The sequence below is a fragment of the Dromiciops gliroides genome, chromosome 4, assembly GCF_019393635.1.
Source record: "Dromiciops gliroides isolate mDroGli1 chromosome 4, mDroGli1.pri, whole genome shotgun sequence".
Lineage (NCBI taxonomy): Eukaryota > Metazoa > Chordata > Mammalia > Microbiotheria > Microbiotheriidae > Dromiciops > Dromiciops gliroides.
Genome location: NC_057864.1, coordinates 468,894,627 through 468,919,291, shown reverse-complemented (window position 1 = coordinate 468,919,291; position 24,665 = coordinate 468,894,627). Strand labels below are relative to the sequence as shown.

Here is a 24,665-nt window from a genome sequence, read left to right as displayed (position 1 = left end):
AGAAGCAATACAGGGTCTGCTATCACTCCACTATTGCGGGCTGCTCCTTAGGGGTGGTCAGGGGACAAAGACTAGAGTCTCCTTTGGCTGCCTAGGTTCACTGTGGAAGGAGAAAGGGGTCTGCTGAGAAGGCCTGTGGGAAAGGGCATCAGCTCATTCACCCAAGTCCGGGAGATGGCAGACAGAGCTAGCTGTGCATGGTGGGAGAGCTCACTCAGACACCAGGAACCTAAGCAATGTGGTCACGCTCTATTTCCTCCGTGAAACCAGCCATGAAAAAACCCAAGGGCGCCTAAAAATAAAATTAACTCTTTGCTTCCCACAAGTCAGTATGTCCTCATCATCCTGAGGATGTAAGGTCACATGGGGAGGGGGAAAAGGGTGGAAGGAAGGGGCTATTTGGCCCCTTGCTGCTGACTTTCAGTCCGCCATTCTGAGCATAAAGTCAGTGCTGGTTGTCTGGACAACTAACACCTTGCTGTCCGTGGTGCTGAGGCCACAGGGGCTGCCTCAGAATCCCTTTCAGGATTAGGCCCCAGACCCCATGAGCCCTGGGTCTAGAAATAGCCTAGGCCCGTCTCCTCTAGGAAGCTTTTTACCAGCACATTTCTAATCTAACAGGACCAAACAATCTCTTGCCTGGTCATCTGGGGAGTAACAATAACTTGTAATTCTATGGTGTCTTAAAGTCCTCAAACCACATTCCTTCCAATAATGCCATGAGATATATGGAGTCGAGTATGAATGTCTTTATGTTTTAGATGGGGGACCTGAAGATGGGAGGTTTGCCCAGGGCTGCAGCGAGCAGAGATCAGAGAAGTGATTTTAGTTAACAACAAGAATTTGTTAAGCATCTACCATGTGCCAAGGACTGGGCTAGTTGCCAGGTATAGGGAACAGGTCAAAACCAGTCCTTGGTCACAAGGAGTTTCTATCCTAATGACATGCATACAAAGAAATATGTGTGCTACACAAAGGGAGTAGATGGAAGGAGTTAAATCCAGAACTGCACTAAAGTCAAGTCTGATACTCTTTTCAATCCACTACTGCCTCCATGGTAACTGCTGTATTTCCCAGCATACATTTCTACTTATTCTTTTTTTTTTTTTTTTGATAAGGCAATTGGGGTTAAGTGACTCACCCAGGATCACACAGCCAGTAAGTGTCAAATGTTTGAGATGGGATTTGAACTCAGGTCCTTTTGAATCCAGGGCTGGTGCTCTATCCACTGTGCCAACTAGCTGCCCCTTCTACTTATTCTTTATGACTCAGTTCTGGCTCACCTATTTGTCCCCCAGGGGCTAGGATGATGCCTCTGCTTTTACATGTACCCAAAGTGCCTGGCATAGGGCAGGGTACCTTATGGCAGCTTATTAGTGCCACGTAGAATAATGAATGAGAAGAGCACAGATCTTGGGAGCCACAGAATCTGGGTGTGTCACTTACTAGCTGTGTGACCTGCTGCGAGTCACTTGACCTTTCTCGGCCTCAGTTTCCTCAACTATAAAATGATAATAGTAATACTTTTACCTATGTCATACTTGTAGCTACGTCAGAAAGACCTGAGTTCAAATCCAGCTTCAGACACTTACTAGATGTGTGACCCTGGGCAATTCACTTCACCTCTGTCTCAGTTTCTTCAAGTATAAAATGGCAATAATTATAGCACCTATCTCCAAGAGTTCTGAGGATCAAATGAGATAATATTTATAAATCACTTAGCACAATGTCTAATACATAGTAGGTGCTCCTCTTTCCTAACAGGTTGTCAGGATGGAAGGGTTTAATAAAACTTTACACAATACAGAAATAGAAATGGCCATTCTCATTCTTATTGGCCAATCCTGTTGCCCAGAAATAGTAGGAAACCATGAAGAGGGAAGTGGCATATATTGCCTCAATGGTGATACTGTGTCTTAGAGCCCAAAAGAGAGCTATGCTTAAGGGAAACTTCACGAGGGAACTTTAAGAAGGGAGAAAGGACTTCCAGTAACATCTTTTTGTCATATTCTTCTCTATACATGTGCCTCACTGTCATCATATTTTAAGGGCCCAGGGGCCTTTTGGGAATATTTTGAACCTATTGTTCATGCCATATTTTCTTAGTAAATAACCTTTTCTAAGAGCTTTTTAAGTCCGGCTGGCAAATTGTTCATGTGAAATACACTGATGGGGGTTCAAGAGCCATAGTACTGAAACCCAAACCCATGGGATCATTCCTAAAAGCCTGAGTGGCTGTAGTCAACTGCCGCTGTGGGGACATCAAACCTCAAGTGGGAGTACAGACTGGGGGAACGGCCCTGGGGAAGGGGTATTTGATGAACCAGAAATTCTCATGTCTTTCTGACCTTGGAATACCCTCAAGATCCCGAGAAATGTCCTTCTCCACATCTGCATTCCTCAGACAGTTGCAGGCAGTCATCAGACCCCTTGGGATCATTCAGATGTCTTTGTGAAATGCCTTCTCGAGCCTAGCTTTTTGGAGAAACAGGAGAACCAGGGCTTCTGTTGTTACCCTCTCTTCCACCAGCAAGTATAATGTGCCCCAGGGACTCTTTGACATGAAATTCTTCTAACTTTTCACTGGCTTTCTGGACTTGAACCAATTCAGAAAGGTGAGTCCTATAGGGGTGGGCAGCCTGGGTTCCAGGTATATATGGATAGCAGTTCACAGGACAATTTGTTTGAAAATAGCCCAGGATAAGGGCAGAGCCAAGATGGCAGAAGAGAGAAAAACCCCCGCCCCCTCAGAGCATCCTAACTCACATAAGAACAGAGTGAGACTATTTTCCAGCCAAAGATGGCAACTGGGATCACCTGCTGATCAGGCTGAGAGAGGAGCTCACTGCGAAGTCTGGACCCAGCCAGGAACAGAATGTGCTTCCAGCACCTCAGAGTCTTTGGCGCCAGCGGCTTCTTCTGAGGCTTGGCTCACAGATGGGTGAGGGGGTTTGGCGGTTGGCCAGGGTGAAGTGGCTGCAGTCTCTGCTGGAGTTGGGGCGAAACGCCCTGGTTCTGAACCAGTGGGCTGAATCGAGTGGTGGCGGCCCAGTTGGGGAGGGGCACAGGCACGCCAAGCTTCTGACCATAGAGAATCAGATTTCAATCAGACATCTGCTTCCGGGTTGAGATGAGTAGGCAAAGAAAGCAGCGGACTACAGAAAGCTTTGGGGGGGGGGGTGAAGTAGACCAGAATACACCCTCAGAAGAAGAAAATAACAAAGTCAAAGCTCCAACATCCAAAACTTCCAAGAAAAATATGAGTTAGTCTCAGGCCATGGAAGTGCTCAAAAGGGACTTTGAAGAGAAAGTTGGAGAGATAGAAAGAAGATTTAGAGAGATGGAGGAAAGAATGGAAAGAGAAATGAGAGTGATGCAGGAGAGTCATGAGAATATAGCACAGGATATTTGCAGAAACATCGCTGCTCTCAAGAGGCCTGGGTAGCTTCCGAACAACAGCCTGAAGGGAGCAGGTGTGTGGGAAATTAAAGGATAGTCATAGGCCAAATCCAGGGGCTTTTTTGCAGCAGCATCTCCTGGGGGAAGGCACCCCTTGGTCAGTATTGATCTTCAGGTAGGATAACTTCTGTCCATATGCAGTCTGCCCTCTGAAGAGGGATGCTGCAGCTGGCTCAGCTCATTCTAAGGTCAAGCAGAGGAATCAGGAAATGCTAGAAACGTGGTCTGGGGCCGATCCACCTTTCAGCAGGTGGTACAGGGGCCAGGGCCCTGGCTTACTGTGGCAGGAAGAACCCAAGCTTAAGAGTCACAAGACTTGGTACTAGTGCTCTAGCTCTGCCACCAACTACCTGAGTGACTTTGGGTAAGTCACTTCCCTCTCTGGGCCCATGTCAAACAAGGGCATAGGACTAGCTGTTCTCTAATGTCCCTTTTAGTTCTAAGCTTTCATCATTTCCTTGTTCCGTAGTCTTTGTCTCCTTTATAAACAGGCCTGAATTTCCACTGTCCTAAGCTAAGGGTGTCAGGCTTGCTTCAAGACGAGGTTAGAAGCTTCTTCATCTAGAGAGATCTTTTTTTTTTCTTTTTAGTTACCTTTGACCCACTAAGCACTTTCCCCAGGATAAACAATAACTTTAGGAAGGAAAGGAGGTGATCAGATCTGGGTGAGCTGGGCAAATCACTTACCCTCTCTGTGATTCAGTACACACACACACACACACACACACACACACACACACACACACACGGAGAAAGAGAGAGATAGGTGGCACAGTCGATAGAGCAGTGGGGCTTGGAATCAGGAAGATCTTTATCATCTTTATGTATTCAAATTTGGCCTTCAGACACTTACTAGCTCTGTGACCCTGGGCAAGTCACTTAACCTTTTGTTTGTCTCAGTTCCTCATCTGTAAAATGAGCTAGAGAAGGAAATAGCAAAACCACTCCAGTATCTTTGCCGAGAGAACCTCAAATGGAACCACAAATATTGGACATGACTGAAAAATGACTCAACAACAACAATCTGCCTCTATCTATCTTCTATCTATTTATCTATCTATCTCAGCAGACTCTGCCCCCAGAGAGTCAATGGATTACAACCACTCAGGCTTTTAGGAATAATCCTAAGGGTCTGGATTTCAGTATTATGGCACTTGAACCCGCATCAGTGTATTTCATGTTAATAATTTGCCAGCCAGACTTAAAAAGCTTTTAGAAAAGGTATTTATTTACTAAAAATTTTACTCTCTCAACAACATATATATAATATATAAATATATTATATAATAAAAATGTATTACATAATACAATCTACATAATGTCATATAAACATCAAATAAATATATATAATAGAGAAATGTGTATATAATAGAAATATTACATAGATGTATATGATATATACATATATAATACATAATGAGAGAGAGAAAATCATATCTTAAGTTCTGCCTCATTTGTAGAGGAAGGATCCCTGACTCAGAAGTCAGAAGACTTGGGGTGTAGTCTTTGCTTGGCCACTTCCTAGCCATGAGACCCTGGACATATCATGTGATTTCTCCAGATTTCAGGCTCTATAAAGTTGAGATCATAATCCCTGTACTGCCTTGTCACAGAGGTGTTGCAAAGGTCTGAAGAGATAATGTGTACTAATGGGTATTTTTGGAAACTGTAAAAAGCCTTCCTAGTATCTGGAATTCTCATTCCTATGATTCCTGATCCCCTAAGAAGTAATAGAGGTGGCATGGAAAGAGAATCCAACTCAAAGGCAGAAAGAGCTGGGTACAAGCCCTGCTCTGACACATAGTCTACTGGCTGGGCTACCCTGGGGAGGTCATTTAATCCCAGTGTCCAGGAAACTCTCTAAGATTTGTAAAGTTGCTGAGCAGGTGGCAGCGGGGGGTGGGGGGGGGGGTGGGTTCTGGACACTGGTAGTAGGAATCTCCTCACTGGGAGTTCCGTACACTGATGAAATCACAGGTATGGTACTCTTTCCCCCACCCCCCAAAAGATGAGTTGGATGCTGTGGGCAAAAGAGCGCTGAGATCTTTGGGGGAAAGATAGCATCGGGCCACCAAGGCACCACTGCTGTTATTGTTTATGGTTAGATCTGCCTACTTGCAAGAGAAGAGGCTTCTGGGTCCCCTCCCCCTGCCAGCTACAGGTGGCTCCTTGCTTTGGTTGGTAGGAGACATTGCAGGAAGTGCCTTCCCCCATCCTTCCTCTTCCCCCAGTTTGTCCAACCCTCCCCCCTCCCCCCCAGCACCCATGGCTCCTAGAAATAACGGAGATATTGCAGGAAGTGCTGCACCCCCCCCCAAATCACACCCCCCAGTGTCCTACCTTAATGCAGAATAAAGGGCAATGTGGTTGGCATGACCGCTCACCCCGCCAGTGTCAAATGTCACCACCTGTGGAGAAAGCCAAACTGGGGTCAGGCAGGAAGGCAGGCAGGCTGCTGAAGGGGGAAAGGCCTAGACACCTGTTCCACCACCCTTTACCAAGAGTGAGAGAACAGGGTGGCTGCAGGTGCCCAGGGCCAAGGCTCTGAGGAGGAAGTGATACCAGGTAGGGCGCTGAGGCCAGTGAGGCTGCTACTGGGGTCCCGAGAAAGGGGGATGGATGACCAGGGCTGCTCAAAACCAGGAATGGAGGCTAAACACCTCTCAGGGGTACTGTGCAGACCAGAGGGCTTCGCTGCAGAAGTGCAGTGTGTGTGTGTGTATATTGGCGGGGGGGGGGGAGCGGGGCTGGAGAAAGATTCAAGTTCCGAGCTTGAGAAAGAGGTCATTTTGACCTCCCTGGTGGAGGATGGAGAAGACACGTTCTTTCTTCAAGGACAGCCATAATGACTGTTCACTTCAACCACAGGTAAGTCTATGATCCAGAGTGGGGCTTTTTTTTTTTTTTTTGGCAGGCAATGAGGGTTAAGTGACTTGCCCAGGGTCACACAGCTAGTAAGTGTCAAGTGTCTGAGCCTGGATTTGAACTCAGGTCCTCCTGAATCCAGGGCTGGTGCTTTATCCACTGCGCCACCTAGCTGTCTCCCAGAGCGGAGCTTCTTAAACTTTTTCTACTCACAACCTTTTCACCCAAGAAATGGTTATATGACTCCGGGTGTACAGGTGTATAAAACAGGCAGACATAACTTTTTATGGTCACCAGATTTTTCATGGCCCTCCCATTCAGTGATGCAACTCCATGTGGGGTCACAACACACAGTTTAAGAAGCTTTGATCTAGGGGCAGCTAGATGGCGCAGTGGATAAAGCACTGGCCTTGGATTCAGGAATATCTGAGTTCAAATCCAGCCTCAGACACTTGACACTAGCTGTGTGACCCCGGGCAAGTCACTTAAACCTCACTGCCCTGGGGGAAAAAAAAAGAAACTTTGATCTAGAGGAGCCAGGTATAGTTCAGCAAACCCTCCAGGTCAGACACAGATGCCACAGAGACCATCTGCCACTAGAGTTTGTGAGATTTAAAATTGGATATTAGATCATAAATCTCCCCTACTTAACCCTTCCCTTAATTTATCTCCCAGACTAGTAAATGGAAGAAGCTTCTGGTTTTCTAGATAGAGCCTTTATTGTATATAAGGTGTTGTTGATTAGAAGGATAGGAAAATAGAAATACAGTACAAATCGTCTTAAATCTAGGCTTAGTCTATATTCCTTATAAAAACTCACCAAACCGATTTAGGCCACCTTTGGAGTGAGTCAGACCGTCTGTCCCGCGCCGCCAGGAGTCCCGCCAAGCCGGCAAAAAAAGGCTACTCCCCTTCTCTCCACCCCGGAAGTCAAAAAACCCCGGCAGGCCGTCTGACATGCGCAGCAGGCGGACTGTACCTGGCAGGCAGTCTGACATGCGCAGCAGGCGGACTGTACCCGGCAGGCAGTCTGACATGCGCAGCAGGCGGACTGTTCATCTCCTCCCCAAAAGGGTGGTCCTTGAAAAACTGGCGTCTTTCAGTTATCCTAACTGACTGTTAAAAACTTTCATATTTTACCACAAGTTCAAGGAATCCCAATGCCTTAGGTACATTTTGTATTAAATCCAGTCAGTGCATGTGTCCCCTTCCTTGATGATTCAGAAGGTGCCTCCAGTGGCTCTGGGTCATCGTGATGCCCAGGGAATAATTAGGATTATCCATGGACCCAAGGGCTGTCCACAGAATGGTGGAGATCACCATATTGTTATCACCATTACTGTCGCCATAACCATGTCTTTCTATTATTTCTATCCCCAGCAGCAGAATTCATTAAGTACCTAGCCAGGGCAAGTCACTGGGGAACAAAGACACAAATGAAACTGACCCTGCCCTCAAGGAGCTTAAACTTTGTTGGAAGAGAACAACATACACATATTTTAGTAGATACAACATAAGTAACTGCTAAGTTCTGAGGCAATGGGGAGGGCCAACAAAGATGGCAGGAAAGGAAGGAAGGAAGGAAGGAAATAACCATTTATTGAGCACCTACTGCATGCTGTAGGTATAGAAGAAGGCACTAGACTAGAGACTCCATAAACACTAAGAACTTAATATATACAAAGAACTATAGATGAATATGAATAAGACAGAGTTTTTTACCCTCAAAAAACTTGGAATCTGGTAAGGAGATTGAGCCAGTTATCCATACAAATGCCTAAAACACAAACTAGAAAATGATATTTGCTTCTGGTAACTGACTACCAAAGCCTATAGATATTTTTGTTTGTTTGTTTCTTTGTTTTGGGTTTTTTTGGGGTTTTTTTGCAGGGCAATGAGGGTTAAGTGATTTGCCCAGGGTCACACAGCTAGTAAGTGTCAAGTGTCTGAGGCTGGATTTGAACTCAGGTACTCCTGAATCCAGGGCTGGTGCTTTACCACTGCGCCATCTAGCTGCCCCGCTATAGATATTTCACATGGATGATGAGGGGCAAGTCCCTGTACCTCAGAGCTGGAGGGGGCCCAGGGTCTCATCTGAGCCATTCTGGGCCAGTCTAGGCCTGAAGGTGGTGAATCCCTGCTACAACTCTAAAAGTGGACATCCAGATAATGACTTAAGAATTCAATTTGATTAAAATCCTGCAGATGCCAAATAAATTACAATTTGTTAAAACAAATGTGTATAATCTAATGAATGGAAATATCCTGTTTCCATGCCCTCTTCGCATCTCTGGTTTTTTCCTGTAGATTTTCCCTGGTCTTTATTATAGTTTTTTTAAATAACTGGAGGCATTGCATACGTATACATGCACATACATACATTTTTTGCAGTTCTGCTTTGTTCACTGTGCACCTCACCATGTGCACAGGCCCACATTTCCTGGTATTCTCTCTCTCTCTTTTTTTTTTTTTGGCGGGGCAATGGGGGTTAAGTGACTTGCCCAGGGTCACACAGCTAGTAAGTGTCAAGTATCTGGTATTCTCTTTACAGTTGTATTCCCCCCACCCCATCTGGGACCACATCTGTGCCTCCATTGGTACAGAAAACTCCCAGTGAAGAAAATCTTTTCACCAATGTAGGATATCACTTGCTTGGACTTCAGAGTCCTGAAGAGTTGATTGGGGCACTAGGGTTAAATGATTTGACCTGGACCATACAGCCAGTATATGTCAGAAGCAAGTTTTAAACTCAGGTCTTCCTGACTTTGAGACTGGCTCCTATGCCAACAGTTCTCAAACGTTTTGGTCTCAGGACCCCTTTACATTCTTAAAAAATTACTGAGGATCCCTGCAAAGAGCTTTTCTTTATGTTGGTTATGTCTATTGATATTTGCCATATTAGAAATGATTTTTAAAAGTCTTAGTGTTATTATGAAAATTATGAAGATCCCCTGGAAGGGTCTTGGGTAAGCCCTGGATCACCAGACCATGCTTGGAGACATTCTGTGCTGGACTGTTTTGCCTCCTGTTTCTTAATATTTCCACACATCTCTTTTTTCATCTTTTAAAAATCTTTGTAATAATTGCTGGTATTTATGTAGTACTTTAAGGTCTCCAAAGTGCTTTACAGAATTGCCTCATATGCAGCTTTCAACAACCCTGTGAGGCAAATGTTAATTATTATGATCTCCATTTTGCAAATGAAGAAACAGAGACTGAGCAATCAAGAGATTTGATCCGGGTCACACAGCCTGTAAATATCCGAGGCCAGATTTGGACGCTGGTCCTTTCGATTCCAAGTCTCGCTTTCTGGCCAGAATAACCTTCATGCATATCCACATGTGGATACACACACATACTTGTGTGCATGAAAACACATTCTCTTGAGGGTCTCCTTATACTGAACCAACATGGATAGAGCCGTTTCAAGTCTGCAAAGTGGTTTCCACACATTATCTTAGTGAAGAACACTATATTCCCCAATAGTTCTTTCTCTGAGGCTGTCACTTTTGTATCTCCATTGCCTTGCATACAACAGGTGCCTGATAAATGTCTGCTGAATTGGACAGTAGCTTCATAACCCCGCCCCACCATGAGGTAGGAATGGCAGGTGTCCTTAGCCTGATTTGACACAGGAGGACGCTGAGGCCTGGAGATGTGACTCAGTCTTTCCAGGGTCAGTAAATGTTGGAATAAATGTGGGATTTGAACCCTGAGCCTTCCTTCTGATTCCAAGTCTGGCACTTTATTTACTATCCCACTGCCTTTTATGGATGAGAAGGGAAGAGACAGACTTTCTCAAATGATATTCTGCAAGAGACCACATCATTACAGTCATGCAAATAGCTACAAGAGGCAGAGAATACTAGGTCCTTCTGGGTTGTTTGTCCACTATTAAAGAAGTCTTTGATTTGGCAGAATAAAATGTACCTTAAGGATTTCTTCCAGGAAGACTTCTGTCAGGCATATTTCTGAATCTTGCAAGATCCTTGGATAACGCAACAAAAGAGATGGCCATTCAGCGGTCATGATGATGATTAATACTGTAGGGAGATATGCGCTAGCCCAGAGTTTTGGCTACTCTCATAGAGGGAGAACAACCCTGGCTTTGTACCCTGGCTTTGTTGCTCACTGAGTGAAGTCACTGAGCCTCTTCTGTAAAATGAGAGATTCAGACCAGATGACCTCTGCTGTGTCTTCCAGCTCTAATTTTATGATCCTGTTCAGAGTTCAACTGAAGAGGGACTCTCTAATTATTAGACATTCCCTAATGTGGATTGTCACCTTATGCTGACCAGACCAAGCCCTAGCACAGTAGAAGCCTCCCAAACAAGACTTATAGCCACTCAAAAGGGCTCACCCTAACAACCCACCTAAGAAGACCAAGTGGATGAAAACTGCCTATTCTCCAAACAGTGGAAGTGCATTAAAAACTTCCTAATTTCCCCTGAAATGCTAAGAAATCATATTTTTTCTAAAGTCCTTTCCAAAATTTTCAGGAAAGGCTCTTTGAAAGATGGGTGACAGGTCAAGGACAAAAAGGCTTTTCTTAGGGAAACTGAATTAAGCGTGATACTCAACCTTTTTCTACAAAGAACAGTTTTGTAGTTTATATCTTTACAATGTTTACATCATCGACTCCCCACCCCCTGGGAGCTGATTGACTCCAAGACCCACCCTTCTCCAAGAGTGAGGGGAGTGGTCAAAGAGAGAGTGGGATTTTCTAAATATTAACGCAGACTGTATTTTAACATATTTTTTCCTTGTTCAAGATTCCTATAATGCTACCTCTCTCTCTCTCTCTCTCTCTCTCTCTCTCGCTCTCTCTTTCTCTTTCTCTCTCTCCAAGTTAGAAATGGCTTGGATATAGATTAATGTTAAATTAAATAGTTTTTGGCAGATGAGCCTAAAAACATAGACTACAACATTAGTATTAATGTATTTTTCTTCTACTTAGATACTTGGGGTGTATGGGGTATTTAGGGAGGACTCGAACCTCTGCTGTGAGGGCTGTTCATTCACCTTCGGTGTCTCCCTATCACCCTCCTCAGAAGCTGTAGCATGCACAGTGTCCACACCCCAGTAAAACCATCTTGGTAGATCGATTAGACCAGGTTGATGGTAACTGGTGGGCATCAAACCCCTTGGTGAATTAGGGGGATGGCTACCTCACACATGTAAAGACTTCCTCCTGATGGAGGAGGCTAAAAGGGTTAACAGATAACCTATCAATCAAACCTAGCAAAAAGGGGTTAACAGATAAACTGAGGTTTGAGTCCTTATCAATAGTACCTAAAAGTGTTAACAGAGAAACTAAGGTTTGTGTTCTTATCAACAGTACAGTCCCTATCAACCCTTACTATCAACAGAGACAGTAACGAGGGATCATTAACCATTAATAGCCATTCATATTCCTAGATGACAGGACACTTAGAAACCAGATCTTAAGTAAAGAACTATGATATTTAGGCTCATCTGTTAGAAACACAGGGTGACAAGTTTAAGCACGTCTTTAGGAACATGTGCAGAAAGGACCAAATATGTCCTTAGGTTCACCTTATGACACATAAAACCCCAAAACACACCTTCAAGGAAAAAGGTACCCACCTCAGGGGTTGTTTTAGGACCCCAGGAAGTCCAAACTAGGATAAGACCTCTCATGTACCTCCTTACGGAGAAGATTAAGATAATGAGGAGATAACCTATTTTTTCTCACTATAAACATAACCACTTTCCTTTCCCAATTGGAGACACCCCCTGGTGGTCTCCCTGTGGTCACTCACAGTATTTTAATAAAACTTGGGAAACTGAGTCACTGAGTCTTGTAATTCTTCGTGACACTTCAAGGTTAATCTGATCAAACCCACCCCCCACTTCACCCCCATGGAATGGGCAGGTGAGAACAATTGATTCCAACGGCCATGAAGGTGGTTGAAGCAGGTGCTATGGATTGCTTAGAGCTTGGTCAGACATTACTAGGTGCCAGGCTCATCTAATGGGACAATGAAACGTGGTGGGGGGGGGCGTATTCCCCTGCTGAGGGTTGATGGCTCCATACCCTGGGTAGTCTCCAGGGGTGTGCTGGAGCCAGCTCAGACCAGTGAGATGATTGTGGGGTTTTTTTTGGTTCTTTTTTTTTTTTTTTTGGTGGGGTAATTGGGGTTAAGTGACTTGCCCAGGGTCACACAGCTAGTGTTACTTGTCTGAGGCTAGATTTGAACTCAAGTCCTCCTGAATCCAGGGCCGGTGCTCTATCCACTGTGCCACCTAGCTGCCCCTCAGTGAGATGACTGTTAAACTCTTCAGTGCGAGCATTTGTACTTTGGAAATCTTCAAGCACTACAAATCAGGCATGCTTTATTGCTTTGTTGACATCTAGACTTAAGAAAGTGAAGAAGAAAATGTCTTGAATGCAGAATAGACCATAAAAAGTGTCCTTTCTGCCTCGGCCCCCCACCCCTCCCCAATCCTCCATTTCTTATCCATTTACCAGCACACTTCTGTCTCAGGGGTGAAGGGGCCTTTCCCAGGAATTGTCTTCCAGAGGGAAAGGAAGGAATGAGTTAAACCCAATTCTAAAAAAATTAAGGGCCATGAACACACTCAGATAGGATCCCTGCAGGTGACCTAGGCACCTATCTGAGTATGTTCACTTTTCCTCTTGGACTCTTGAGCTTCCTTCAAGGGTCAACTCAGGTGTTGCCTCCTACTTCCTGTTACCATCAACTCTACTCAATTAACATTGTTATAGCTCTTGCTATCTCTAAAACACTGTGCACATTCTTATCTCTTCTTCTTCTCCTTCTCCTCCTCCTCCTCCCCCTTCTTCTCCTCCTCCCCCTCCTCTATCTAACTCCTTCCTCTTATTATCATTATCATCACAGTGACTAGCCCATGTAAGCACTTAGTATATGCTTGCTCTACCTATCTGTCAGCATATCTCTCTCTCTCTGTGTCACTGTCTCATTTCCCCAGTAGAAGGTAAGCTCCCTTGAGGGCCCATTCTTTTCGAAGGCCCTTTATAGATGCCGCCTGGATTGGCTATCTTTAAACATATTTCTTCCTGCTTATATTAAAATTGTTCATTTTTTACGATGAACAAAGATCTATTTTCTCTACTTCCTGCTTCAACCACCCGTTGAAAGAAAAGGAAAGACAAGCTCTTATAACAAATGTCTGTAGACAAGTAAAACTTGTTGGATAGGTTACTGGATTGGATTTCCCAAGGTCATACAAGTAGTAAAAAGCAGAGCTGGGATTCCAATCCAAGTTCCTTTTCACCAAATCCAGTGCAGTGAGCGCCCTGCCTTCTCAGCTTGGGCACTGAGAGGGTCATTCTCTAGTCTAGCTCCATGGCACCTCTGCCCTACTAGGGACCTTAGCCTGAGCCCAGCATAGGCTTATTCTCCAGAATCCCCAACCTCTTGGCCCTCTCTCTCCCCTGCCTCCTGGAGACATGTTTGAAAATACTTTCAATCGAATGTTCAGGAGAAATCCCCATTCATACTGAAGGCCTCACCACCTTGGCTATCTCCTCAGCACAGCCTTGTATATCTCGTTGTTGGCACATTATGGCCTATGGGCCCAGAGTGGGAAGAACTGAGTTCAATGCTTGGTTCTGCTGTTAATCCAATATGTGACCTTGGATGAGTCATTTTAGCCTTTTGGGCAACAAATGATGAAGTGTTTTGAAAAAGAAACAAGTGGGGGGCAGCTAAGTGGCACAGTGGATAGAGCACCGGCCCTGGATTCAGGAGGACCTGAGTTCAAATCGGGCCTCAGACACTTGACACTTACTAGCTGTGTGACCCTAGGCAAGTCACTTAACGCTCATTGCCCTACAGAAAGGAAAAAAGAAAAAGAAACAAGTACTAATAGATAGATACATGGGCAATGGGAGACTGGCCAATAAACCCAGTCCCTATGAGCATTCACAGAGAACCATGAATGTAATTTCCCATAGGGAAGAGACTGAGGAACCCCTTTGGGGACAGTGGTGATGGTGTATAGTGGAAATGCATTGGGGAGACTTTGGGGCATCTGTAGAAATTCTATAAGCAGCTCTGTTCTTCTAGCCACATGGGGAATGACACTTCATCTGCAGCTGCAGACCCATAACCAGGGCACATCAGACATCCTTAGTTGGCCTTGAGCTCTCTCTCAGTTGAACCTCTTCTTCCTTGGTTTAATTTGTCTTTCTTAATCTGACTTCTTCCTGCTAGATGGTGTATGTGGAGAGGTGATGATATAAGAGCAGAGGCCTCTGGCCCTCTCGCCATCTGGGGCCAACATCTGGTCCCAGGAATAGGTGCCTCTATCTACCCTTGGCCTGCCTCAGCACTGATTCTTTCATTTTTTTTTTTTTTGCAGGCAATGGGGGGGTTAAGTGACTTGCCCAGGGTCACACAGCTAGTAAGTGTCAAGTGTCTGAGGCCGGATTTGAACTCAGGTACTCCTGAATCCAGGGCTGGTGCTTTAACCACTGTACCATCTAGCTGCCCCTCTTTCATTTTAAGTAAAGGAAGTTGGGAGGCATAAGGGAAGTCAGGAGAGAGAGCCCATTTGGGAGTCTGGGAGCGTGTCCATGCTCGGTTTTGTTTTGTTTTGTTTTTTGTTTTTTGAGGGGCAATGAGGGTTAAGTGACTTGCCCAGGGTCACACAGATAGTTAAGTGTCAAGTGTTTGAGGACAGATTTGAACTCAGGTCCTCCTGAATTCAGGGCAGGTGCTTTATCTACTGCGCCACTTAGCTGCCCTCATGCTGAGTTTTTGAAGCCAACCCTGCATTAACGCCCAGAGAGAGTTGAGATGAGGATGTATCTATCTACCTTTCTTTCATGCTGCATCTAGATGAAGACACTGAAGGATGTCTGAGCTTACTCTCCCCAGATACTGGGTAGAAGTGGAATAGTTCCCTAGGAGTGCACCCTTGCAGGGCTCAGGGAAAAATGATATACTTTTGTTCTTGTTATATCTTCAAAGTAAACATTCTTTTGTTGATATATATATATACATAATATAATATATATGCAAATCTTATAATACAATACAATACAATACAATACAATACAATACAATACAATACAATACAATATAATATAATATAATATAATATAATATAATAATATCCTTGTGTGCATATATAAATTCATTAAATGAAACAGTGGGGGGAACACACCCAAAATTGGGGCTCACACTGATGGTATTAAAGAAATATATATATAAATCTAAATATAAAAAAATGTCTATTCAACCTTCAGGGATACTCCTAGGACCCCGAGTGGAAGGTGTAGCCAGCCTTGCTCTGGGAGAATGAGGCCAGAGAGCACCCTCACTATACGTACAAGATACAATTATTGTACCTATGCTGATCCAACACAAACACTCTAGGTGCAGGCTAGAAAAAGCATTCAGAAAAGCTATGAGCAAAGCCCACGAGCAAGGAGATGAACCCTGAGAAGGGTCTTTTGGGCAAAGTGCACATGGAGGCCAGAAGCCAGGAGCAGGGGCACCATGCACACACATCCCAGGGGTCAGGGGTCCCAATTGGGCTGCCACTGCAATATGTGTTGTCTCCCCTTATCAGACTGTAAGCTCCTTGAGGGTAGGGACTGTTTTTATTAATTGTATCTCCAGCAATTAGCACACAGTAAGCACTTAATAAATGTTTGTTAGATTGGATAACAAGGGCAGCTAGGTGGCGCAGTGGATAGAGCACCGGTCCTGGAGTCAGGAGGACCTGAGTTCAAATCTGGCCTCAAACACTTAACACTTACTAGCTGTGTGACCCTGGGCAAGTCACTTAACCCCAATTGCCTCACTAAAAAAAAAAAAAAGATTGGATAACAAACTCATTCACACACTTGGAATGTTGGCTACAGAAGAGCTTCAGTTACATCTTGGGAAGTCAGAAAATGGTTTGATTCAGACAGTTAGGTGGAATAGCAGATGAAGTGTTGGACTTAGAATTAGGAAAACCTGAGTTCGAATCCTGACTTAGGCACTTACTGGCTGTGTGACCTTGAGCAAGAACTTAACCTCTCTGTGACTCAGTTTCTTTATCTGTAAAATGAGGGGGTTGGATTGGATGGTCTTTAACATTCTTCCAGTTATACACATATTATTATTTTTTTTGGTGAGGCAATTGGGGTTAAGTGACTTGCTCAGGGTCACACAGCTAGTAAGTGTTAAGTTTCTGAGGCCGGATTGGAACTCAGGTCCCCCCGACCCCAGGGCCGTTGCTCTATCCACTGCGCCACCCAGCTTCCCCTACACATATCATCTTATAAGATTCCTGCTTGATGCTTAGAGTATATTTGCCAAAGAAGATAAGATAATGATAGAAGGAGGCTTTGGCTGAAAGACATATTCTAGTCAAGATTTGATCACTGACTGGCTAAGTGACCTTAGGTAAGCCGCCAGAGCTTTCACTGGCATGAGGCATGCCAACGAGCAAGAGAGTGCTACCATGGGACATGGTAGCACCAGGATCATTAGACTGCCTAGGTTCCCTAAGGATCACACAGAATCGTCAGAGATTCCCACCTGAGAGGAACCCTTGGAATTCTGGAGCAGTGTCTGGGAAGGGCACCCCTGTCTATGGCTCCCTGAAGCCCCTGTTTTTGAACTCCCTGGCTGTGGGAAAAGCATTTTCTAATCTGAACCAGCCTTGACTGGCTTCCCCAGGCACGCCCTCTCTGCTTAGGAACCCAGTGTGTGGGGAACCATTTCTCTGGTTAACGAGCGGGTTTTGGGCAGCTGACTTCCAAGACCCCTGCTGTTCTTTGGGATGTCTGAACTGCTTAATGTGGAGGCTAAATCACATGCATCTCTCACATTGGAGAGGAGGTTAATTGACTCCCTAAATTCCAGGGCTGATGGAAAATCGGCCGTATTGTGCTGAGGATAAGGAAGCCACAAGAATTGGCGTTGACAGTCCCTTTGGTGGCTCCTTTTAGGTTCCCTAGAATTGTGGCCCATCTCACCACTGACAAAGGCTTTGGAGCCTCCTGAGAGCCCCTGGCACTGTGATTCAAAGGCCGGCTGAGGTTTCTTTTTCCCCTTCTCTCTCTACCTCTTATGTATAGAGGGCGTTATAGTTTCAAAGCACATTAGCACACTTTCAAAAAATCCCGTTTAATCTTCACAGCAACACTATCAAAGCAACAGGACAGTGCAGCATAGGTTTTGGTCTTGTCATTTTACAAATGAGGAAATGAGTCAGTTAACCCAAGTGGAGTGACTTGACCAGAACTCGGGTCTTTGGATTGGTTGTCTGGGGCTCGTAAAAACACACACACAGGGGCAGTTAGGTGGCGCAGTGGATAAAGCACTGGCCCTGGATTTAGGAGGACCTGAGTTCAAAGCCAGCCTCAGACACTTGACACTTACTAGCTATGTGACCCTGGGCAAGTCACTTAACTCTCATTGCCCTGCAAAAAAACACAAAAAACACACACACACACACACACACACACACACACACCAGTGTCTCTTGTTGCATAGCTCAGATCAGTGGGTCACCAATCCAAAGTCATCTCACCTTTCTGGGTCTTGATTTTCTCATCTGTAAAGTGGGCATAGGAATGCCTTTGCTATTTGGCCGATAGGACTGTGATGAGGCTCAAACGAGAGGGTGGAAACAAGCTTCTCAGCAAACCCGGAGGGGACATTGTACAACCAGAGTCATCTAGCCAGTGAGGAAGAAGGTAACGAGTCTGGGCCCCTTCTCCTACTGCCACATCCTCCACTAAGAACTATGGAAATGGGAGGGGATAATGGTAACGTGGATTTCTACATGAAAGGCAACTGAATGATTGAACATCACCGCTAGTGCTTCTTTATGATGTGCAAAGCACCTTCCTTGCTCTCCCAACAACTCTGGAGGCAGGAGCATCAATAGCATCATCTCCATTTTACAGAAAAGGGAACTGAGGCTCTAAGAGAGTCCTTGAGCTTGTGAGTGGCAGGGCTGGGATTCCAACCCAGGTCTGCTGGCTCCAGGGAGCCAGAACAAACCCTCCCCGGGTGACCAGCAGGGTCAGCTGAGTCCCTGGGCTTACATTACCAGATCAATGTGGTTGGCCTTGATGTGCCTCAGGAGAAGGGTCGCCAGGAGCTCTGGGTTCCACCGGACATTCGGGTCATCCGGGAGGTGTCTGAAAGAGAGGAGAAGCACGGTCAGCACGAGGGGGCTCCTGGAGAGTCCTCACTCATGAGGTCGGTCCTTTGGAAGCCTCGTCCGCTAGGCTACTCTCACGTGTCATCATGGTGAAGAGGTGACCAGGTCACCAACGATGACACCAGTGTAGGGTTAGCACTGACAGATCCTACCGAGCTGGGCAGCCTTGGAGCAGGGAGGTCTATGGGTCTTGTCTGAGAGCCTACCCAAGTTCAGGGATGCTCAGCACTGGCCGATAGGAAGAGGGCTGGGGGGCAGAGAAAGGGGGGCCTGTGTTATCATCGATAGAGAGGACTTTCAGATGAAGATGCTGATCACCACCTTCCCTGAAGCCTCTCGGCCTAGAGAGCTGGTTAGGACGCCAGCCGCTGAGCGACTGCCCTCAGGTGGTGTAGCCAGTATATGTCAGAGGCAGGACATGAACCCAGATCTCCCTGGATGTGAGGCTGGCTGCCTAAACCACACGGGAGGGTCTTTTCCATACAAATGACAGGTGTCACCTCCCATGAGTCTCCTCTCTGCACAGAGCACTGAGTGACTCGCCCACTGTCACACACCTCGCATTATCAGAGATGGGATTGGAAGCCAGGTCTTGCTGGTTCCAAGGCTGACTCTCTAACCCTACACCACACTGGCACTGATGTGGGGGGAGGTGCACACAATGATTCATAAAGGCTCTCTCCTGGCTGCCAAGCTGGGACCATGAAGAGGAGACCGAGGATGGCTAACACTGAAGGAGAGCTCTCAGCCTAGCCCTGTGAGAGATGCCACAGGCCTGCGGGACGAACAGAAGATGAGGTCACAGGGCCACAGGCTTAGAGAACGACGCAGAGGCCCTCTAGCAGAATCTACACAGTATAGAGCAGGACCGAGATTCAAACTCGGGGCCTGTAATTCCAAATCCAGACCTCTTCCTACTGCCCCCACACTCTGTCCCTGCCTAATGAGGAGCTGCCAGTCTAGTCAGAGATGTCCCAAACTCCCCGAGATCAGTATCTGATGGCAGCAGAAGCAAATACTAGACTTCTCTTTTGCAGGCTCTTAGTGCCCTGGGGCCTCAGTGTGGGCTACACTTGATGAGATGTCCTCATGAAGGAGAGAGGCTTAAAGTTAGCCCTTGAAGGATTCAGAGGCAGAGAAGAGTGGGGAGGTGATTTCAGGTAAGAGAAAGAGCCCGAGCAAAGCTGCTGGGGTTGGAGTGAACATAGCACTGGGTGACACCATGGACTGACGGAGGGCTCCCCTATTCCTGGCTTTGCTTCCCTTGGAGTCAGAAGTCATCAGCATCATCTTTGTTTTGTGCTGTGTTTTGTTTTGTTTTTGTCGGGGCAATGAGGGTTAAGTGACTTGCCCAGGGTCACACAGCTAGTAAGTATTAAGTGTCTGAGGCCAGATTTGAACTCAGGTCCTCCTGAATGCACTGTGCCACCTCGCTTACCCCTCAGCATCATCTTTGAAAGAGAGATGCAGGAAGCAGAGGCTCCAGGCTCCAGCAGACACGGTTCCATTTTGCTTTGGCAACTGATGATTGGCCATGGGGGATGATGATGGAGAGAAAAGAGTTAAGAGTCACTGAGATTATAAACTATAGTGAGACCACCGCTCACTCAAGTTTGGGAGACTGGTTGGTGAGGGGCAGAGATGATCAGCTGTGTATAGGACACTGATTTTTCACTGCTGAAGGACCACCCAATTGGAGATGTCCAGTAGACAACTAGCCATGCAGAACTAGAGTGCAATACAGAGATTAGGGCTGGCCATAGATATCTGAGAGTCACATGTGTAGGGATGATTGAACCAATGAGTGTTGACAAGATCCCCAAGGGAGAGAAAAGGTCAAAGTTCTGAACCTGAAGGCCTCCTCTACTCAGGGTCTGGGAGACAGATGATGACTTTGTGAAGAAGACTTAAAATGAGTGCTCCAGCAGGTAGGAAGCGAGCCAGGGGACAACAGTGTCAAAGAAGCCCAGGGACAGGAGTGCATGTAGGAGGAGGGGCTGGTTAACAGTGTCCGAAGTGGCAGAGGTCACGGAGTATACAGATTAAGAAAAGGCTACTGGATCTGGAAGTTAGGGCCTGGTTGGTAACCTGGAAGAGAATATTTGCCATCTAGCAATAGGATTAGAAGCCTAATTATAAGGGGCTAAGAAGACGGTAGGTGGGAAAGAATTGGGAGCAGTAGTAATAGGTGACTCTTCCTAGAAGCTTGGTGGTAAAAGGGAAGAGAGACAGAACTCAAAGGATGGCAATTCAAGGGTGAGTTTTTAAGGATGGGGGAGGGATCGGGGCTTGTTTGTAGGCAGCAGAGAAAGGGAAGGAATGCTTGAAGACATGGGATCAAGGGCAGAAATAGAGGGGTTGGCCTATCCCGGTGCCATTTGTCCCCAGAGCCTGGGGCCAAGGTGGATGGGGAAGGCAAAGCTCTGGAAGAGTTTGGAGGTATTCAGAAAGGGAGATGAGGGAGCTCACAACGGATGGCATTGACATTGTCGGTGAAGTAGGGGGCCAAAGTCATCCACCGGGAGGGAGAGGGGATGTAGAGGAAGAGAGGGGAGCATTTGACCCTTTTGTCCTCTCCATTCTCCCTAGGTGTGATGGCTTCCTCTTCACTCCTCCTCCTCTAACAAACTGATTCTTGAGACCCTTCCACATTACCCTTCACACTTGACTTTCCTACCTTTTCCCTTCCACTTCCCCTCATTACTGCCAATACATAATTAAAATATACTTTGATATCGTAGCTGAATTTATTCAATCCAGTCTTCCTCTTCTTGTTCTTCATTTAAAAACTGGATGAGTTTAATCTTTTCATAACGCCATAGGACTTGGTGCTGGCGGGGAGGGACTTAGAGATGACCTAATCCCACACACTCAAGGCAGAGAGGAGGAGGAGGAGGAGCCTGAAGCCAGGAGATGGGAAGCAGCTGGCCAGATGTCACACAGGTAATAAGAGTAGAGCCAGGTGTTCCAACTCAAAATACCCCAGGCTGCTTTCCCTCTTGCACTCAGTCTTTCCCTTCCAAAACAGTATGCCATAATCGAATTAAATTGTCTTTGCCTTCCTTGTGATGCATTTTTCTGCGTTTGTGGCCCCCAGCCACACAGAGGTGGGGTGTTACCTGGTGGAGACAAAGGGGTGTTCCCTAGGGAAGTTTCCAGTTGAGTTCATTCATTCCTCTGCCTCCTCCGCACCCAGGTGGGAGGGCTGTTCTCTTGCACGTGTATGGCTCTGAATGCTCGAGGCAGCCGCTCTGTTTAGCTCTCTCCAACATCAACAGCCTGGTGTTTTTCACACAGAAGGTCCCTCTGGCCAACGGCAGCAATGGACTTTGGAAAGCCAGAACATTTACCAAGGGGGACAGGGACACTAAAGTGGAACACTTTTGCCATCGAGTCACTCACTGGCCTGGGAGTCAGGAGATTTGACTGACAGGGTTGGTTCAGTTCCTAGCTGAAAGCCCTTGGGCAAGTCACTATCCCAGCTCTTCTGGGCCTCATTTTTCTCTGTTGTAAGATCCTGGGTTGAACTAGATAATTTTGCTCTGAAGCATTTGTTGTCACTCTGGCTCTTTACCTCTGAATTGTGAAATATGAAAAACTCAACTGAGTGCTTACTATATGGCTCACTGTGTGAGGTGCTGAGGATCCTGTGAGAAAGACAGCAAATGGTCCTTTCTCATGAGAAGCTGACCTTCCACTGAGGGAGGAAGCAACGAATACATAGATAAGTAAATATAAACTATGTGCACCCAGGTAGATCGAAATTCTAAAGTGGATCCTCCAGGTCAGTTCTTGACCACGTCCTCCCACAAGTTCACCCAATGTGCTTGTTGTCTTCCTTTCTGTCTCCTGACCTTTTGAGGCTACCAGAAGAACACTCTGACTGTCTGCCTATGGGCCTGCATCCTTCCCCACATGACCAGCTGGTCTTTCTTGCTTTTACAAAATTTCTCTGATGATGTCTCTCTCAGGAGTCCTTATTCAAAGTTCCTCACTTTCAGCCTGCTCACACCCACCATGCATCTTTCCTTTGCCTTTGGTGTGATGATCATTTTTAATTCTTCAGAGACTCTAATGTTCCATGACTCACAGCCATAGGATACTGATGAGCTATTGGCATCAAAAAGATGGACCTTTGTTCCTGGAAAAGTCTGAAGTCAAACTTCAAAGAGCTTTGATATTATTGTTGTTTGTCCTTTGTTTTCAAAGAGGACCGATAACATCACGAGGGGATGACTTGACTTGCCAGTGAATTGGATTTAAGTGAGGCAGAGTTGCACAAAGTTGTCAGCCTGACTCTCTTCCAGAATCATCAAAATCCAGTGGCAGGACAAAAGTCAGGATGATTGGCAGTGGCCCAGGATGCAGTAGATGACCTTGGTGTATTCAATTCCACGATAGGCCCTCCTAATGAAAAACTAAACAGCTTTCTTTCCACACTGTGCTCTACTTCCTTATTGGGACAGCTATTTCTTTTTTTGTTTGTTTGGTTTGTTTTTGTTTTTGGTGGGGCAATGAGGGTTAAGTGACTTGCCCAGGGTCACACAGCTAGTAAGTGTGAAGCGTCTGAGGCCGGATTTGAACTTGAATCCTCCTGAATCCAGGACTGGCGCTCTATCCACTGCGCCACCTAGCTGCCCCCAGGACAGCTATTTCAAAGAGCTTTATACTTTTCTAAAGACAATCCAGAACTGTTTTCCTCTTTCTGGAATCAAGTCATCATTCATCTGTTACTTAGTCCCAAGTTCTAGTGCACAAATTCCATATAGGTCATTCATCTAACTCCATGTCATGACCTGAGCAATATCTGTTGTTTTTTTTTTGTTATTGTTGTTTTTTTGGTGGTGGTGGTGGTGGGGCAATGAGGGTTAAGTGTCTTGCCCAGGGTCACACAGCTGGTGTCAAGTGTCTGAGCCCGGATTTGAACTCAGGTCCTCCTGAATCCAAGGCCAGTGCTCTATCCACTGCACCACCTAGCTGCCCCCGTAATATCTGTTTTTAATCCACTTGATTTTTCCTATGTAGATGGTTAAGCCAAAATCTCTTGAATGGTTATGAATCTCTTTCAGGAGGTTTCTCAGTGTTTCAGGGCTTGATGAACAATGTTACCTACAAAGAATAGCATCTGGGACTTGCCATCTGTCATGAGGAATTAATTCTTCTTGGTTGCCTTTTTGTGTGTGTGTGTGTGTGGGGGCAATGTGGGTTAAGTGACTTGCCCAGGGTTACATAGCTAAGTAAGTGTCAAGTGTCTGAGGCCAAATGTGAACTCAGGTCCTCCTGAATCCAGAGCCAGTGCTTTATCCACTGTACCACCTAGCTGCCCCAAGGAATTAATTCTTCAACTTGAACTTTGCAGCGGACTTGTTTCATGATAATGGCCAAATCCTTTGTCGAGCATACCTCCATCTCTTATACCTCTCCTGATGTTTATGTTGAAAAGTTCATCTAATAAAGTCATCCCAATGGTCATATCTTTCCAGGATTGGGGATATTTTTGTGGAATGAATGGGAGACAGCTTGTTGAAGAAGCCTTTAAGGTGGTGTTTTGTTCTCCTGAATCAATTTTTTTTTTTACAATCAACATAGTGGGATCTTTTATTCTCTACATCTCCCAATCAATTTTGTGATGGTAAAGATGTGGCCTACTGCGGAAGCCCATACATGCAATGTATATACACACACACACACACACACACATATATATTATATATGCATACATATATCCACACACATAATAAGAGAGTGGGAGGGGAAAAGAGAAGAGAGATGGGAGGGGGTGGCTTGAGCAGAGCAGGTTTTAACTAGTTTGCAGAGATAAAGGTCACTCTAATTGAGTGGAAATCAACAATGTCAGAAACCCTTGCAAACCAAGTCCCCCTAAGGGGGAGGGGTAAAATTAGCTCCCTGCATGCTTGAAAGCAAGAATGTTGAGTCATGAAAGTACAGCTGGGTAATTTTCCACTAAAAAAAAAAAGTGGGGGGTAGGATCCTGTGGGCAACAACTGTTTTGCAACCTAGGAAGATTTGATCAACACCAACCTTCCATGATAACTGTTTCTTGTGGGTAAAAAGAAGTTCAAAAGTAATGAGAGCTTAAAGGACTCTAACTGGCCCCTCTCCAATCCAGCCTTCACACAGTTAGCAAATTGATATTCCTA

The 24,665-nt window shown here is 45.7% G+C and overlaps 1 protein-coding gene across 1 annotated transcript in view; it reads right to left on the bottom strand.

Annotated features, from left to right (window-relative positions):
- Positions 1–24,665, bottom strand: part of PIGL (phosphatidylinositol glycan anchor biosynthesis class L) — a 144,249-nt gene that overhangs the window by 20,988 nt on the left and 98,596 nt on the right. The window contains exons 3-4 of the mRNA XM_043962359.1: positions 18,391–18,481; positions 5,800–5,867 (exon numbers count right to left, since the gene is read on the bottom strand). Of these exons, the coding sequence (XP_043818294.1) occupies positions 5,800–5,867; positions 18,391–18,481 (159 nt within the window). The remainder of the gene's footprint in view (positions 1–5,799; positions 5,868–18,390; positions 18,482–24,665) is intronic.